Source organism: Scyliorhinus torazame, chromosome 20 (genome assembly GCF_047496885.1).
Source record: "Scyliorhinus torazame isolate Kashiwa2021f chromosome 20, sScyTor2.1, whole genome shotgun sequence".
Lineage (NCBI taxonomy): Eukaryota > Metazoa > Chordata > Chondrichthyes > Carcharhiniformes > Scyliorhinidae > Scyliorhinus > Scyliorhinus torazame.
Genome location: NC_092726.1, coordinates 24329665 through 24342512, shown reverse-complemented (window position 1 = coordinate 24342512; position 12848 = coordinate 24329665). Strand labels below are relative to the sequence as shown.

The window sequence follows — 12848 nt, the reverse complement described above, 5'->3', positions numbered from 1 at the left end:
TGTGAGTGAATGTGTGTGTGTGAGTGAATGTGTGAGTGAATGTGTGTGTGTATGTGTGTGTAAATATGTTTGTGTTTGAGTGAATGTGTGTGAATGTGTGTCTGTGAGTGAGTGATGTGTGAGTGTGTGAGTGAATGTGTGTCTGAGTGACTGTGTGTCTGTGAGTGAGTGAATGTGTGAGTGAATGTGTGTGTGAGTCAATGTGTGTGTGTGTGAATGTGTATGAGTGGTGTGTGTGTGTGTGAATGTGTGTGAGTGGTGTGTGTGAATGTGTGTGTGTGAGTGAATGTGTGTGTGTGTGAATGTGTGTTTGTGAGTGGTGTGTGTGAGTGAATGTGTTTGTGTGTGAGTGAATGTGTGTGTGAGTGACTGTGTGTCTGTGAGTGAGTGAATGTGTGTGTGTGTGAGTGAATGCGTGTGTGTGAGTGAATATGTGTGTGTGTGAATGTGTGTGTGTGTGTATGAGTGAATATCTGTGTGAATTGTGTGTGTTCGTAAATGTGTGTGTGAATTGTGTGCGTGTAAGTGAATTCTGTGTTAATTGTGAGTGTCAATTGTGTGAGTAAGTGATTTGTGAGTGAATGTGTGTGTGAAGTGCGTGTGTTAGTAAATGTGTGTGTGAATTGTGTGCGTGTGTGAGTGAATTCTGTGTGAATTGTGAGGGTGTGAATTGTGTGAGTGAGTGATTTGTGTGTGTGAGAATTGTGTGGGTGAGTGAATTGTGTGTGTTAGTGAATGTGTGAGAGAATCTTTTGAATGTGTGTGCATGCATTTGAATTATGTATGTGAGAATGTGCACGTGTGTGCGAATGTGTGTACTTGTTTATGTGCATGTGTGTGCACGTATGTGTGCATGTGTCCATTCCCACATTAATCTTCCATTGTTTCTTTGAGTCAGACTATTAATTTAGTGTTGCATTGGAGCACTTTGGACATGCCAATCTTGCATGTTTGGAATTGAACGAAGATTCATACTTATTTCACATTGGAAACTTGCAATGGGGTGTGGGAGACCTTTGCACAGCCAACCTGGCCATATCATTTCCATTTATGCAAATTTACGCGACGTTATAGATTAATTTTGTTCACAATTTGTCTTCACCGTCCACTATGGAAAGATATCCCCCTGCCTTCTCTCTGATCTATCATGTTGGAATATGGGTTATTGCAACTCAGGAATTCAGGGATTGCTTCTCTCGATGACACGTAAAAGAAGGGCTTGTGCCCTTTGTTCTGGAATGTGCTAAATTCAGTGCAGTTACTCGGAATCAGGATTACTCAAAGTGGCTGCAAACAGATGTTGTCTCCAAAATAATTGGCAGCCCGGAGGAAACCCGTCAAATTAGATTAGAGAAACTGGCTTTCAGCTCCGAACCATCTGCAAAGCGTTAGCGGCTGGGCAAGGGGAAGTTTCAGGTGTTTTTCAGCTGTATGTGTGTGTGTGTGTGTGTGTGTGAGAGACAAGCCCCCTGCCATGGGAAGCCTCAACGCAGCTCTTGGAGGGACATAGAAACAGGAGGAGACCATTCAGCCCCTCCAGGCTCCTCTGCCATCTATCAGATCATGGCTGATGTAACTCCATTTCCCCTGGCCTTACTCGTGGCTCTTTCTGTCTCACTGGTCACCATGAAGTTCCCAAGTCTGCCAGAGATCACGAAGGCTTAAATGCAGATGAGGGTCGAATTCCTCATGGTAGCACAGTAGTTAGCACTGTTGCTTCACAGCTCCAGGACCCAGGTTCAATTCCCGGCTTGGGTAGTATCTGTGCGGAGTCTGCACGTTCTCCCCCGTGTCTGCGCGGGTTTCCTCCGGGTGCTCCAGTTTCCTCCCACAAGCCCCAAAAGACGTGCTGTTCGGTAATCTGGACATTCTGAATTCTCCCTCAGTGTACCCGAACAGGCGCCGGAATGTGGCGACTAGGGGCTTTCCACAGTAACTTCATTGCAGTGTTAATGTAAGCCTACTTGTGACAGTAAAGATTATTATTGATCCAGATTTTAAGATTATAAGAAAAACACCTCGAGTGGAATTTCTCTTGCTCCTCTTCCTGCTGACACTCCCATCTCTCTCTGCTCGTTTGCTGTTGACATCTAACTTTTACCCCACAATCTTCGTGCTTCTAAAACCCAAGTTTAGCAACGTCTAATTGCTACTTCCAGATTTAGGCCATCTTTTGAACAGATTGTAGGGCGCACACTGTAGGGCTGGTTGAGAGAGATGCCAAGGCAGAGATCCAGACTGAACAGAAGGTTGCGGCAGCTGGAAAGTTGGCAGGATCTTGCTGTGCACAAATAGGCTCTCCTGTTTCATAGAGTCAGTACAGCGCAGGAGGTCATTTGGCCGATCATGGCCACGCCAGAATTGTGTAGACCAATTCAGTCAGCCCCGCTCCTCATCCTATCCCCGGAGCCCCGCAAGCTTCTTCCTCTCAAGCACCCATCCAATTTCCTTTTTAGAATCATTCATAATCTCCGCTTCCATCACCCTGACAATCAGCGAGTTTCAGCTCATTACCACTCGCTGGGTAAAAAAATAAGAGTTCTTCCTCAAATCGCCCTCCGCCCCTCCCCAGCATCTCTTGTCCCAAACCTTAGATCTGTGTCCCCCTAGGCCTCATCCCACTAGCAGCTTTTCCTTGGCTACCTTACTGTGATAACATGAGTGTCACAACCCTCACGAGACCCAGGGGGATTGACCTCCCAGTGGGGCTGGTGGAATACGAGCTCCCCCGCTAATGGGCGGAGGCCAATTAGTTGGGACTTGTAGAAATCACCTCATAAAAAGCCGGCCAGAATTGGGATCGGCATCACCGGTAATCCCGGTTGGGACCTTTGAGCTGTCTGCTTGTACTTTCCTTTTAGCTTGAAATACACTGCCGATTCACCTTTTTAAAATATCTTTTATTGCCACAAGTAGGCTTACATTAACACTGCACTGTGAAAAGCCCCTAGTCGCCACATTCCGCCGCCTGTTCGGGTACACAGAGGGAGAATTCAGAATGTCCAATTCACCTAACAGCACGTCTTTCGGGACTTGAGGGAGGAAACCGGAGCGACCCGGAGGAAACCCACGCAGACACGGGGAGAACGTGCAGACTCCACACAGACAGTGATCCAAGCCGGGAATCGAACCTGGGACCCTGGCGCTGTGAAGCCATTGTGCTAACCACTATGCCAACGTGCCGCCCTGGGTCTGGGTCTCGGGTCTCCTGAGCTTTTGTACTGAGGCAGGGGCCGGGTTGTTGTAAACAAACATAAACTTTATTGGGGAAACACATTGAGATACTTACAAGCTCGTGCCAACTTACTAGTCGGACCGGGGGAAGGGGGGGAAAACCCCCCCAAAAAACGTACTCGTCGGACCACAACACTGGCACCGCCCGCCGATTGATTGGCAGGAGGGAGGGCTCCCATTACTGCTCTGACCTGAACCTCTCGTAATCATGTCCACCCCTCTCCTATTTCCCCTCAGCCTCACTCGTTGGGTGGTGGCGGAGAGTTTGGGATTGGTCCAACCCTCAGCCCTGGCGAACTGGTTTCAGTGGCTGACGGGTAGTGCCATTGGGTAGTTCACACTGGTACGTGAACCGGTCTGCCAAGGTTGACTGTGCACAGAAGTACTTTTGGTTTCGCAATTACAAGTCATCGGCCTTTGTTTCGCCGTCCTCGTTTTGTTTGTCGACTCCTGGCTTCTCCAGTTGTGTTTTTTTCGGTGTGGGTGGGGGGGGGGGGGGGGGGGGATCTGCCACCATGACAGTAGCGAGAGAGAAAGAGAGAGAAAATGCTGTGTGTGCTTTGAATTGGTTTTCACCAAATTCTCTATTGCTGTTTGCAGCTGCCTTTCTGGGAGATATTGCACTGGACGAAGAAGACCTGAAATCGTTTAGGGCCGACTGGATTGTGGATTTGAAGAAACACAGAATCCAAAAGTTTGGCCACTCTGCAGGTACGCTCAATCTCATTGCCCTTCAAACCTCTGTGACATTGGATTGTTTCCTATGTCAATACGCTGATACATTAATAAACTTGCTGAACGGACAAATAATTGACAGCTGAAGTTCAACACAGATAAATGTGAGGGAGTATGTTCTGGTCGGAAGAAGAGGGAGGTCTCTTATTATTTGCCGCAGAAGACTGAAGGCCAAATCACTGAGTGTCTTTAAGACAGAGACAGATAGATTCTTTTTTTTTCTTTTTTCTTTTTAAAATAAATTTAGAGTACCCAATTAATTTTTTCCACTTAAGGGGCAATTTAGCGTGGCCAATCCACCTACCCTGCACATCTTTGGGTCGTGGGGGCGAGACCCACGCAGACACGGGGAGAATGTGCAAACTGCACACGGACAGTGACCCAGAGCCGGGATTGAACCTGGGACCTCGGCGCCGTGAGGCGGCAGTGCTAACCCACTGCGCCACCCTGCTGCCCCGAGATAGATAGGTTCTTGATTAATAAGGAGACCAGGGGTTATGGGGAGAAGGCAGGAGAATGGGGGTGAGAAACATATCAGCCATGATCGAATGGCAGAGCAGACTTGATGGGCCGAGTGGCCTAATTCTACTCCTATGTCTTATGGTCTTATGGCAGGTAAAGGAAAGGGAGGTTGGAGATGGAACGATAGTTTGCAAATTGCTGGCTTGCAATAAAATAAAAAGCCTTCACGACCTCAGGACTTCCAAAGCGCTTCACGGCCAATCACCTCACTTTCAACAACGGTCACTGTCGTAGCGACAATATCCCCAAAGGACAGTATCTCTGACAGTGCAGAACTCCAACTGGAGAGCTAGTGTCGGTGTTGCGCCCGGAGTGAGATTTGAACCTACCGTATTCTGAATCGAGTGGAGAGGGCGACTCAATGAGCCGATGGCACATTCGGCCTGAGGCATGAACCAGCTGGCTGGGTCGCACAGAATACAGTTTTGAGTTAGTACAGAGGATGGGTGTCCTCTTTTACTTGGCGTTAGAAGTTGCATTTAATTTTAATTAATTTGCAAAATTATCTGATCTACAAATATCAGCAACCTTCATTTCAAAAAATAATCATTCCCCTGGTTTCCAGGCCCCAATTGCCAAGCTTTGGGCAGGCAGGTAGCCACGTTGGTCGAGCTGGTGAGTTAAGCTAACTAGTGAAGCGACAATAATTGCTGTGTCTAAAGCAAGAAAACAAATTGAGGGACAAAGATAGGGTGGATACGAAGGAACTGTTCCCCTAGAGGGGTCAATAACCAGGGGGCACAGATTTAAGGTAAGGGGCAGGAGGTTTAGAGGGGATTTAGGGTGGTGGGAATCTGGAACTCGCTGCCTGAAAGGGTGGTAGAGGCGGGAACCCTCACAACATTTAGATGATCACTTGAAAACACCATAGCATACAAGGCTACGGACCAAGGAAATGGGACTAGAACAGATTGGTGCTTGATGGCCTGCACACACACAATGGGCCGAAGGGCCTCTTTCTGAGCTGTAAAAGTCAATATCACCTCCCCTGATTCGGTTAGCACTGCTGCCTCACGGCGCCGAGGTCCCGGGTTCGATCCCGGCCCCAGATCACTGTCCGTGTGGAGTTTGCACATTCTCCCCCGTGTCTGCGTGGGACTCACCCCCACAACCCAAAGATGTGCAGGGTAGGTGGATTGGCCAAATTGCCCCTTAATTGGGGAAAAATGAATTGGGTACTCTAAATGTTTAGAGAAAAAAAATCTCCCCTGATTTATCTGATATTCAATCTGTATCCTCTAATTACTGACCCTCCTGCCAGTGAAAACAGTTTCCCCCACCTATTTAACCTATCCAAACGTTTCACAGCGTTTGAAACCTCCCCTCGCCGCTGCTGCTCCAAGGAGGGTAACCCCAGATAACTGAAGCCTCGTGTCCTTGGTGCATCTGTGTTAATGTTCACTCGGGGAGTCCGAGCTGCTGTGGCTCTTGTTCCAGGCAGGTTGTGGTCTGGAGCCATGGACAGTGATGGTCGGCAATCCAGTGTTCTTTCTGTCTCCCGGGATCTCGGCCAATCTGGCCAGCGACAGCCGATCCATTTGGCTGCGTGATGAACACATCATCCCTTGGCCATCGAGGCCATCCGGTCATGGGATCTTCTGGCCGAGAGGCGGCGGCAGGACCCATTGCGTCACCAGACCTTCCACCACATTGCTGCTACCATTCCAGTAAATCCCCTCTGCCCAAACTGTGTGACCCTGTGGCGAAGTGAGTGAAGAGTGGGCAGCGTGCAGGTCCCTTTCTGGGTGAGGTTCCTGTCAATGCGTGCCTTTGGAAGCCTCTGTAAATGAAAGGACAAAAAATGATTTTGGAAAATTACATACCAAGTGTTGGCTGCTCTCAGCAGAATGAGTTCTTTGGTTTGAAAGCAAAGTGTAGCCCGAGGGTAATGGTAATTGAATAACATGAAGGAATGTTAAGCGACCAGATAATGAGGGGTTGCTTATTGATTGATGGCCACATTTGTGTTTGCACATGCAGGGAAGTACTAGAGTGAGTGGGGTTGGCGTGGAATAGACTGAAACCAGAAGCAATGAACCAGTCTGTCCGAGCGTGTGGCTGTGTGGGCAGTTTCCCTGTTCATACAGCAGAATGTGCACCCTCAGATAAGCCTGATGAGCGAAGAGAATCTGTAACATCATAACTCTCCCCCCAAAACCTGTCCACCACCTACAAGGCACAAGTCAGGAGTGTGATGGAATACTCTCCACTTGCCTGGATGAGTGCAGCTCCAACGACACTCAAGAAGCTCGACACCATCCAGGGCAAAGCAGCCCCGCTTGATCGGCACCCCATCCACAAACATTCACTCCCTCCACCACTGACGCACACTGCCAGCCGTGCGTACCACCTACAAGATGCCGCAGCTTTTCAAGGCTTCTTATGACAGCACCTTCCAAATCCATGGCCTCGACCACCTAGGAAGAGGAGGGCAGCAGACAAATAAGAACACCAGCCCTGTAAGTTCCCCTCCCAAGTAACGGACCATTGTGTCTTGGAACTGTATCATAATTCCCCGTTGCTGGGTCAAACTATTGGAACTCCCTCCCTAGTAGCATCGTGAGTGTACCTGCGCCTCACGGACTGCAGTGGTTCAAGAGAAGATGGCTCTCAAGGGACAGTTGGAGATGGATAATAATGCTGGGCCTAGCCAGTGACGTCCACATCCAGCGGAGGAATGAAACAAAATGGGAGGAGCAGGTGCCTGCCCGAATGCGCCGCATGTGCGCATGTAATGCCGATGTGCACACGTCTGAATTTTTGCATGGTGCGTATGTTAGCGTGACGCACCTTAACAGGCAATGCGCAAAATAATCCCAATTGTGTCATTGGCGTTTCTTCATGTTTGATGGGTTTCTCGTTCACGGCAGTTAGAAGCTGACAAGCGAGGGGCTCAGTTATGCTGCACATTCCCGACTGACAACTCGCCTGCTGAAGGGAAGTGAATGGCGGCGATATTTCATGGTTTCGGAGTGGGGGAATTATTTGACGGTTCTCTGTGGGGTTACATTGAAGTGTGATTTTATTCTCCTCCAATCCTTCGTGATGCGACAGGATGGAGGATTTTTATACACTACACTTAGTGTCAGAATTAAGGTCCAAAGATTAAAGCAATGTCTTGGCACACCTCACAAAGTGACATCAGTCACTTCGTCTTCAGCCAGCAGGGTGAAGCCCTGTGTTTTATGTGGGGAGGGAAGCCAATATCCAACATAGAAATCATAGAATCTCTACAGTGCAGAAGGCCACCCGGCCCATCCATGCCATACCAATCCTCTGAAAGAGCACCCTAACTAGGCCCAATCCCTCCACTATCCCTGAAACCCCACCTAACCTGCACATCTTTGGACACAAAGGGGCAATTGAGCACGGCCAATCCACCTAACCTGCACACCTACGGACTGTGGGAGGAAACCGGAGCACCCGGAGGCAACCCACGCAGACACGTGGAGAAAGTGCAAACTCCACACGAGGCCGGAATCGAACAGGGGCCCTGGCGCTGTGAGGCAGCAGAGCTAACCACTGTGCCGCCCCGATCAGCACCAATTTATCATCAGTAAAAATTTAATTCTTATCTCTTCATGCAGCGAAAAGAGAGAATGATCATTGTTGTGGGCCAGGGTTGACAACCCCAAAGGGTATCATGGAGTTCACCTGACCCACAACTTTTACTAGATTGTGGTTGTGGGGAGCATACGGGCCTACCTTACAGGTGTAGTGCAACAGAGAATTAAAGTACTTTTAAATTGAAACAATGTTTATTTATGAAACCAGTTAATACTTTATAAACCCACAGTAAACATCTTAACAACTATCAACACCAATAAATGCCCCAAAGAATACAGTACTCTATAAGTAACTCTTAATCTTTCCTTGCAACATCCATAAGACAAAAAAAAAACCTTTTTCAGAAAGACATCAGGTTTAACTTCTCCACAGAAACAGGTATTATTGTTAAATCACCAAAGGATCGGGAGACAGTCTTTAGATTGCAGAGAGAGACTAATACACCTTCTTGCGGTGACTGCAGCTATCCAACTCTCAAAACGAAAAGAAACACACACCGTAGCAAACAGCCCAAAACTAAAGTAAAAGCAGACAGTCACCCCAGCTCCACCCACATGCTGACATCACTGATAAAGACCCATTTCTTAAAGGTACACCCACTACTGCTATTTTCTAAACATCATTCCTGCTGTGTCTTTTACTGTCATGGAGTCGCTGGGCCGAATGGCCTCCTTCTGTGATCTGTGACCTCAGGATATCTCAAAATGCTTTATGGCCAATGAAGGAAGATCATAGGTGTAAGAGTAGACCATTCGGCCCATTGAACCTGCTCCGCCATTCAATGCCGATATTGGGGTGCAACTCCACTTTACTGCCCGCTCCCCATATTCCTTCATTCCCCGGGAGACCAAAGATCCCCAGCCTTAAATGCATTCAACGATTCATCTATGCCGCACCTTCAGAAGCTTCAGAGAGTCGTAACACCGCCCAGTCCATCACACAAACCTACCTCCCATCCATTGACTCCATCTACACCTCTCGCTGCCTGGGGAAAGCGGGCAGCATAATCAAACACCCCTCCCACCCGGCTTACTCACTCTTCCAACTTCTTCCATCGGGCAGGAGATACAAAATCTGAGAACACGCACGAACAAATTCAAAAACAGCTCCTTCCCCGCTGTTACCAGACTCCTAAATGACCTTCTTATGGACTGACCTCATTAACACTACACCCCTGTATGTTTCACCCGATGCCGGTGTTATGTAGTTACATTGTGTACCTTGTGTTGCCCTATTATGTATTTTCTTTTATTCCCTTTTCTTTACATGTACTTAATGATCTGTTGAGCTGTTTGCAGAAAAATACTTTTCACTGTACCTCGGTACACGTGACAATAAACAAACAAACCAACACCTACAACCCTCTCGGACAGAAAATGCGAAAGATTCACTCTCCTGAGTGAAGACAATTCACCGTGTCTCATTCCTAAATGATCGGCCCCTTATTCTGAGACTGTCTCTCTCTCTCCCCTCCCACCCCACGTGTTCTAGATTCCCCGACCAGGGGGAAACGATCTCTCAGTGTCTACCCTGCCAAGCCCCTTCAAAAGTTTGGACGTCTCAGTGAGCTCAAAGGAGAGCTCGAGACTGCTTGCTGGTGGGATTACTCATTTCAGACTGAATACTCAGTAACATCCCTCGCCGAGGCGAGATTTCAACACCAGCTGAAGCAGCACAGTGTGGCCTGTATCTCAGAGTAAATGACGGGACGCCTGATTAAACGTCCCTGAGGATCCCTAAGCAGTGGTTGGATTGTTAAAAAGCCAAGTTCCCAGCGAAGTGCCTTGGTAGTGAACCTCCCAAGAAATGTGTCGGCTGTAAACAGTTGTCACACGGCTTTGGGTAATCTGTTTACAGCGTGTTACACAACTCGGGGGAATCCAAAATAGAAGTGCGGGAGAGTTGCTTTCATTGCCTCTGCTCTCTGCGCCGCACAATACACTGGCTGCCCTCCAGTACTGCGGCCAAACTCTTCGGCAAGCCTTGACAATAGTGGCAGAGCGGGCTATTCTCTTATGAATCATTTGACAGCCTAAACCCCAAAAAACGCCTCCAGCGCACATTCGTATCTAGCTGGGATCTCTGCATCAGTAGGGACGGTGCTTAATGTTTGCCAGCTTTGTTTTAATCTACAGGAAGTTGAGATTCAGTTATCATAGTTCTGTCTCCCTTCTGTTCATTCAAGCAACTTTTAAAAACAGGGCTTGCTAACCTGGGTTGCTGCCTCCAGTGATTTGTGCGCCTGCGTCCCTAGAATTTGCTCCCCCAGCTGAGGAGGCTAGTGTCAACAAACCTCTTAATTCTTCCAGCCAAAATGCACCATCTCACGTTTATCTGCTTTCAAATTCACAGAATCCCTACAGGGCAGAAGGAGGCCTTTCGGCCCATCGAGTCTGCACCGACCCTCCGAGAGAGCGCCCTATCTAGGCCCACTTCCCCTGCCCTATCCTCATAACCCCACCCAACCTTGGACACAAAGAGGCAATTTAGCGTGGACAATCCGCCTAACCTGCACGTCTTCGGACACTAAGGGGCAGTTTATCACAGCCAATCCACCTAACCTGCACATCCTTGACTGTGGGAGGAAACCGGAGCATCCGGAGGAAACCCACGCAGACACGGGGAGAACATAGAAACTCCACACAGACAGTCACCCGAGGCCGGAATTGAACCTGGGATCCTGGTGCTGTGAGGCAGCATTGCTAACCGCTGTGCCACCGCGCTGTTTATTCCAGATAATTTAATTAATTAACCCCCCCCACCCCCCCCGCTTCCTCATTAAAATGAGTACAAAACAAGCACAGAAAATGATCAGAAGAGCGAATGGAATGCTCACCGCTGTGCCCCCATTCCGTAGCAATGAATCTGCCTGTTTCTGGATTGAATTCATGTGGCTATTCGGATATCGAATGGCACTTAGCCAGCTCCCCCATTGTCCAACTGGCAATGGCATTGTCGAACCTGTCCCTCGATCTGGTTCGTTGTATAACTGAAGCGTGCAGATTGATTCGTGCTCGGAAATACAAGATGGCGCCCGAATAGACGGCCATTTTGTATCTTTTTGCCGCTCAGAAATCAGATTGTTATGACATTAAGACACTGGCGTTCATTTTGTATATTTTTATGCCTGACCGAGATCTAGGACTAGTTTTTTTTAAAAAAGCCCTTCCATCTGAATTGGAAACATATGGAGATAGCCATCTGTCTCACCAGCTATCTCCCAATTTCCAGAATCCTTAACTTTGCTCTCTCTCTCTGGCGCATATACCTGTGGAAAACTGGCAAGGCACATTGACCGAGCTTCCAGGCTGGACTGCGGCGATTAATGGGATAAAGGTTGCACACACACTGGAGCACTGAATAGATGCCAGGTATTCCAGGAAGGTGACTGGGGTCAAAAGTCTACACATTCCTCAATGATGCATTCATTACCGTGCTGAGAAACGAGGTGATGTCCGCTCCGAAGCTGTGTGCAAACAGAGTGGCAGCCAGCTCTGCAGAGCTCAGAGATCCACAACGACACAGTGGAGGGCCACTCGGCCCCTCCAGCCCAGTCAATGCAATCATGGCTGACCTGGTTGTGGTTTCGACTGCTTTTTCCTGTCAGCGCACCCTCCCCATCACTTGTCTCACCCCCACATCCCAAAGATGCAGTATGGAGGGAGCACTGCTCTGTTGAAGGGGCAGGGTAGGTGGATTGGCCACACTAAATAGCCCTTTAATTGGAAAAATTAATTGGGTACTCTAAAATTATATATTTTTAAAATTAAAACAAGCCCGTCATCCCCAGTAATCAACCTTCTCTGAACTGCTCCTACTCTTTCTTAAGGCAGGGGAGCAAACCAGTATAAAATGCTCCAAATGCGGTTCTAACAACAGCCCAGGATAACTGTAGCAATACCTAACTACATTTCCCCTCGCAATAAATGGTGGCATTTATCTCCCGGACTTGTTGCTAAGCTTGAGGCCCCACCTTGTGGTCTGAGAGATGGGGGGGTTGCAGGGTGCTCGATGGAAAAGAAGGACAAAGTCTTCGACCATGCTCCCCGTGTCTGCGTGGGTTTCCTCCGGGTGCTCCGGTTTCCTCCCACAGTCCAAAGATGTGCAGGTTAGGTGGATTGGCCATGATAAATTGCCCTTAGTGTCCATAATTGCCCTTAGTGTTGGGTGGGGTTACTGGGCTATGGGGATAGGGTGACCTTGGGTAGGGTGCTCTTTCCAAGAGTAGACTCAATGGGCCAAATGCCCTCCTTCTGCACTGTAAATTAAATGATAATCTATGATTAATCTAGGACAAAGGTTCGGCACAACATCGTGGGCCGAAGGGCCTGTTCTGTGCTGTATTTTTCTATGTTCTATGTTCTATGCTCTGAGTAGTGTACAATGAATCTGGACAGAGAAGGACGCCGCACTTAAAGGGATTGGTAATTGAGGTCAAGAGCAGATGGTCATTATTTAAAATGGTGTAGCTGCATAGAAGGATTTTACTGTCATCCATCAAAGTGCAATGAAATGTCATTATCTCAAACGGAACTCCGTGGCTCATGGTCCCGAGCAGGACTAAGTCGCGTAGGATCACTTCAAGGGATGAGGGCTGCACGCGAAAGGGCATCCATCATCGTTTGAGCTGCAAATCTTGTACCGTTCAGCTTGAGGGAAGAACAGTCATCATAGCTGGTGAACTGGGTCTAGGCCTCCATCCGCCGGAGTTTGGAAGAATAAGAGGTGACCTCGTCGAAGAGTGCAAAGTGGTCACATGGTCTCGGCTGGGTAGCTGCAGGAAGAATGTA

The 12848-nt window shown here is 48.4% G+C and overlaps 1 protein-coding gene across 1 annotated transcript in view; it reads left to right on the top strand.

Annotated features, from left to right (window-relative positions):
* Positions 1 to 12848, top strand: part of LOC140396979 (bone morphogenetic protein 1-like) — a 409856-nt gene that overhangs the window by 154576 nt on the left and 242432 nt on the right. Inside the window, 1 exon segment of the mRNA XM_072485982.1 lies at positions 3835 to 3945. Within this exon segment, the coding sequence (XP_072342083.1) occupies positions 3835 to 3945 (111 nt within the window).